This window comes from Epinephelus moara, chromosome 22 (genome assembly GCF_006386435.1).
Source record: "Epinephelus moara isolate mb chromosome 22, YSFRI_EMoa_1.0, whole genome shotgun sequence".
Taxonomy (NCBI): Eukaryota; Metazoa; Chordata; class Actinopteri; order Perciformes; family Serranidae; genus Epinephelus; species Epinephelus moara.
Genome location: NC_065527.1, coordinates 42,071,527 through 42,077,548, shown reverse-complemented (window position 1 = coordinate 42,077,548; position 6,022 = coordinate 42,071,527). Strand labels below are relative to the sequence as shown.

Here is a 6,022-nt window from a genome sequence, read left to right as displayed (position 1 = left end):
CCCCTGACAAGTTAAGAACAGTCCCTTCATAAGTAAAGAACAGTCCCTAAAGTGCGGTGAAGTTTGTGGACCGTTACCTGCCACAAAGAGAGAAATGTGAACGGCTCATTTCTCCTCTGACACGCCACATACCTGTGTGCTGCCACGGCTCAGCTGTTCAGGTACTGGGCAGTCATGACGCCAATTTATTCACCTGGAGCCAGGCTTCTCGGTCGCCGGTAAGCCGTTATCTTGCACCACGGAGCACTATGGCTGTTATTGGCCAGTGCATGGACACTCACCCTCCTTTGATTGGACTTTGAACTTATCCCACAGTAGTGGCACCATGACGTCATGTACCGTGGTGTTTAAGTAGCAGCGGTCTACCGTTGGTACCAGTATACCGTGCAACACTACTCCACACACATCCACACACAGTCTCTCCCTCTCTCATACTCTCTCCACACACGCACACACAAAGACACGCATTTCTTCTCTGACATTTTTTGTTGTGCGATATCGCCACCGCGCTGTCCTCCTGCATTCCTCCCAAACTCAACACTCTCTCACCTGCCTGTGCGCACTCCTCTCTCTCTGACTCGCTCCACTTAAGCCTGTTACATTTCTTAAAGGGCCATACACACTCATAACAATAAATTGATTTTTTTATGACGGAAGAGCCGCACGCCAATGGTTTTAATTAATGGATCGAAGAGCCGCACACTGATAGGCAAAGAGCCGCATGCGGCTCGCGAGCCGCGAGTTGGCCACCCCTGACTTAGAGGTTCAACTGTAGGTTAACATTGTCAGTGCTGGACTTAAATGTCATGTATGTCAACTCATAAACCTGCCTTATGGTGATAGATATATACAACACAAGCTTGTTTTTTTTTTGTTTTGTTTTTTAAAAAAAGGTTTTCTATCTCCCATGAACTGTATCATGTTTCTTACCTTGGTCACATCTCCTGCCTTAGGCTCATCCTTGATGTCATCTGTGGAAATGGAGGATGGGAGATTCTGGTTGTACTCCTCATCGATGGGCTCTTCTTTAATCTTCATAAGAGGTGACGAGAGAAACGGATTAGCTGCACAACATTTACAACAGAGCAGTCTGTGTGGAGAATTGTGATGACTCTAACTGCTGTATAATTCACCATATCTACCCCCTCACTTGTACACACTACGTTCATACTGCTGCACAGTACATTCCCATCCATCACTACAAAAAGTAGTAGAGACCATATTTATGCTGTGGCTGCTCAAATTGGACATGTGCCTTAAATTGGTGTACTTCAGTTATTATAGATAATACTCACACAGTCCAAATATGGTAGCGATGGCTTCACTTCTTTGATGTCATTTTCCTCAAGTAATGGCTTCACTTCTTTAATGTCGTTCTCTTCAAGCAATGGCTTCACTTCTTTAATGTTGTTCTCTTCAAGCAATGGCTTCACTTCTTTAATGTCGTTCTCTTCAAGCAATGGCTTCACCTCTTTAATGTTTATCTCTTCAACTGAGGATGCATCAGGTGTTGGGCTGTTCTTTCCTATAAAGACACAGTAAAAATGAGACAAATGATAATGCAACGTAAGCAGGCAAAGCTCATATATTTTTTCTATAAATGCTAAATGTGCTAAATGGTTACAACCTACTTTCATTGAAAATAAAATGATAAAATATGAACTTCTCAGAACATTTTTGCAAAAAGGTTTCTCAATTCAGTCCAAAAGTATTTAGTATGTAATTAGCAATGCAAATAATGGCAGTGCAGTACCTGACACGGTGGAAGACTGAGCCTTGTGTACCATCAGACACCTGCTGCTACAGAAGAAATCCAACCTGCCCTCATCGTTTTTATTTTCTACCATGTCAGATAACTGATGGGACGTCTGGCACATGGGGCACAGCTGAGGTGTCTCAGTTTTCTGTAGGAATATAGAAAACAATGTGAGAAACAGGGCAGAATCAGATGTGACATTTATAGAATGCTTACTACATATGAAGAGTTCATTTGCAAAAGCAGATTATTCCATTTTTATAAATTTTCAGGGAAAAAACAACAACTTTTTTTCTAATATTGCTTACTCCAGGTAATATCAATCAAACTGATGTTGGGTGACTTGTCATAATGTCACAATTCTGAAATTGTATCCGCCCATCTAAACACAAAATCAGGGAGAAAGACATCAGTCTTTAGTTAAGCAAAGCGTCTAAATCAGTTCCTGTTGTTCTGAGATCGGTGGGGCAGAGGTGCCTGCTGCTCAGCGCACAAACGGAGGTGAACGGTACGGCCCCTCTCTCCCTCAAAACTAATCAAATACACCATCAAATGACTCCAAAACGCTCTTGTGAAGAACTTGTAGCTTACACATTCACCACGCTATGAAATAATAATGTAATATTGCGAGACAGAGTTGTTTTGAAGCCAAATGCACAGCCGGAACTACATTCCAGACATACAGTACTTGCTGGGCGGAGTGATTTCAAACAGCTTATGTTTAGTGCAGTTACTCCCGTCATCAAAACAAGTTTGTTGAGAAGAAACCGACTGCTGATCATGGCGGACTCACTGGTGGATGACGATAATGATTTCTTTTATATTAACCAAGACCCAGAACCTTCTTTATTTGAGACAGAATATACAGAGGAAGAGTTACAGGCTTTGGAAGAAGAGAGAGCAAGAAGAGAGGCTGAGGCTGCCGAGCAACGAGGGGCTGAGGGGAGTGGCCACTAACAAAGTGGCCAGTGACTGTATGTTACATACATATATTGATGGTGGGATGGGACGAAAGTACGCCTCAAAATAATCACCGGAACACGGGGAGAACATGCTAACTCCACACTCATAAATCACCACAACTCCCGAGGGAACAACAACATAAAATGTTCCCTAGCAGTCTGTTTATTCCCAACAATGAGAAGTAATGCCATCAAAATAATCACCGGAACACGGGGAGAACATGCTAACTCCACACTCATAAATCACCACAACTCCCAAGGGAACAACAACATAAAATGTTCCCTAGCAGTCTGTTTATTCCCAACAATGAGAAGTAATGCCAGTCACTTTATAGTCTCTATATAACGTTAACGTTCCAGACTCTACATTCAGTGTGTATGCATGTAGTCTGTAGGCAAACCCCGGAGATCTTGCCTCCGGAAGAAGAGCGGAAGAGCCCTGAGGGGTATTCCAGAAAGCGGGTTATGTGAAAACTCGGAGTAAGTTAACCCTGAGATGAGGGAAACTCTGAGTTATCCGTTCCAGAAAGAGAGGTAAATCAAACTTTATTTTATGTGTTGTCCGTTTATTCATCATTTATCAGACTTACATTTCCTTAATGAAGATAAAGTGGTGGAATCTGACTGTGTATCAGGCTGTAGATACATTACATTATATTAATAATTTATAATAATATATTTGCTCAGATTTAATCTGATGGGGAAAAACACAGGAGGCAGCAACTGAAAAATAGGAAGATTTAAAACATATAGTCTAGGCTATAGATCAAAGACATAAAGACATGACTGTAAACTCACAGTCTGACCCAGTAATAATATGTTTGGTGGTTTGCACTTGAAAAGACGTTGAGGTTAAAATACAGTAGATTTTAAAATGTTGGACATCTATTTGTATCTTGACTCAACAGCATTCAGTGACTTTATTTCAGCTACAAATGTAGTAAATTTAAAGACAGTGAAATGCTGCACCATTGCTCACTCAGAAATATTAACATATAATCCCCAATATTAGGCTATAGGAATTATGTTCCATCAGTGCGACCAATGACATCAGTGATAGAGATCATTAGTCATTGATACTACGTGTCTAAAGCTTCATACCGATTTTTAAAATTTAAATAATTAGACCTACACATTATGTGCAATAAACATTTGGGAGCTGCTCTAACAGACTGACAGTCTGATCCTTGTGCACAGTGTTATAAAAAATAATAAATATAAAAAGGACAGAGGTTTGATTCTGAGCTGAGGGTGAATTCTCGCTGTGTAATATTTGAATGTAAAGACAAAAACTGATGTCCAAAGAAATGATTGATGTGCATAAATTCAGTAACTTAAGACAGTCCTGAGTAACAAACTAATATCCAGCAGGATTTAGACTGTGACAGACGGTAAATCTCCGCTAATTAATGCGCTTCGATACAAGCTTTGACACGGACTGAATGAATGAGGAAATGAAACAGCGTGTAAGAGGGAGGAGACAGAGAAAAACTCAGGGTTTATTGAAGAAAACCTGCCAGCGAGCAGGTTAGGTTCACAGACTCAGTTGCCATGGTGATTGACTCAGAGTTTGATTTACCTCTCTTTCTGGAACTGAAAACCCAGAGTTTCCCTCATTTCAGGGTTAACATACTCAGAGTTTTCACTAAACCCGCTTTCTGGAATACCCCTCAGGCAGCTCTAGCCCACCGATCTCAAAACAGCAGGCACTGACAATTAAAGGTAATGTACCTACTCATATGACTATAGGGATTACGGCAATAGGCGAATTTGCCAAAATGTCGAACTATCCCTTTAAGTAAGCTAGACAGTCATTGTTTATTATCCTTGTTCGACAGCTTGCCCTATCCTTGAAGGGCATCTGATATTTTTACTTCAACATCAACACCAAACTCCCTGTTTTGTCTTCATTACCTGTTCCTAAATATTTACTGTCCCGGTCTAATAAAGTGATTGTGATTTTGAAATTTGATTTCTTCACCTCTTTGAACATGACCAGACATTCTTCACTGCAGATGATTTGACTGTCGTCCTTCGTCCCCACCATGAACTGTTCATCGTGGCTAACACAGCCGCAGACGTCACAAACAGACACAGGCAAGTTGTTGATTCTGTGGTAGTTGATGAAGCAAGCCTCACTGCAAATACTATGGAGCTCGCCATCCAGGGTCAGCTGGAATTTACACTGAGAATGACAAAGCAGCATGTGGATTAATCATATTACAGTGACTCAAATTATCTAAAGGATAAGGCTAATGGTATTCTTCATTTTCATATTTTCAAAATATCCCATAAAAAGAATTGAATGAAATTATCCTTCTAACAAGTATAGCCTGATATAGCTTATTCCGTCACTGCTGTCAAAACTTAACACTCTGCTTACCAGATAATTTTCATGCAGGGACATTTCTACAAAGATCTACTACTTACTGCAGGAACAATTCTGTGATTCTTTGAAGGAAGTCACAACAGAAAACAAACCCAGCTATGGACACATTGGAAATGAATAATGAAGTCTTTTTTTTAAATGAAAGTTATAAAACTATACTGTATATTTGCCAAAGACAGGGTAGGGAAGTCGGAAAGTGTTGACAGATAAGACAAAGGCCTTGTTAGTTTTATTCTTCTCATAGGATTTTTTGGCATTAAGAAAAATATAAAACAGCCTTTTCAGCCAATCTTATCCTTTAAATATTGTTTCAACATACAACTGCACAATCCCTTGTGATATGTACTAAAAGCACTGACACCTAAAAATCTAACAAAAAGTGAGAGTCAATTTGTTCTTCCCTTACATCGCAAAATTTGCTGCACATCCTGCACTCTTTCTGAGGTACTGCTGGAGGTGGGGGTTTAGGGGGAACCACGGTCCTCTTAGAGTTGACTGAAGCGAGGCAGGTGTTGCTGCACAGTTCCTTCATAGTTCCTGAATCATCCACCGGAGCCAGGATCATGTTGTGAGGTCGCATTATCATCCTGAAGGACAGAGAAGAAGATTGTTTTCAGTTGTACATTGTGGGCTAAGCAGTGACACAAAGATCTCATTTTTTCAATGATTGTTACCCTTAGTCTCCTGAATTTAATTTAATTGTGTCTTATTTAATTTAATTTAACTTGACCTGCACAATACTAAATGTCTAGAAAGTGTGTAAGAAAAACACGAACAGCCAGATCATCACAATGCTTGTTTTAGCAAAGAGGACAGAGAAACTGTGTAAGAAGAAAAAGGAAGAATGAGGGAGGGAGAAAAGGGAGAGAAAGAAAAAAAGAAGAGGAAGGAGAAAGAGGAGAATAAACAGAAGAA

General features: G+C 40.3%; 1 protein-coding gene across 7 annotated transcripts in view; it reads right to left on the bottom strand.

Moving 5' to 3' along the window:
- LOC126384039 (uncharacterized) overlaps window positions 1-6,022 on the bottom strand; it is a 60,932-nt gene that overhangs the window by 17,890 nt on the left and 37,020 nt on the right. For all 7 annotated transcript variants that reach the window (XR_007569217.1, XR_007569218.1, XR_007569219.1 and 4 more), the window contains 5 exons: window positions 5,514-5,694; window positions 4,700-4,903; window positions 1,754-1,904; window positions 1,296-1,525; window positions 931-1,032 (listed from right to left, as the gene is read on the bottom strand). Coding sequence is in view for 4 of the 7 variants with exons in the window: in XM_050034885.1 (XP_049890842.1) it covers window positions 931-1,032; window positions 1,296-1,525; window positions 1,754-1,904; window positions 4,700-4,903; window positions 5,514-5,694 (868 nt within the window). In the remaining 3 variants the exon portion in view is untranslated. The remainder of the gene's footprint in view (window positions 1-930; window positions 1,033-1,295; window positions 1,526-1,753; window positions 1,905-4,699; window positions 4,904-5,513; window positions 5,695-6,022) is intronic.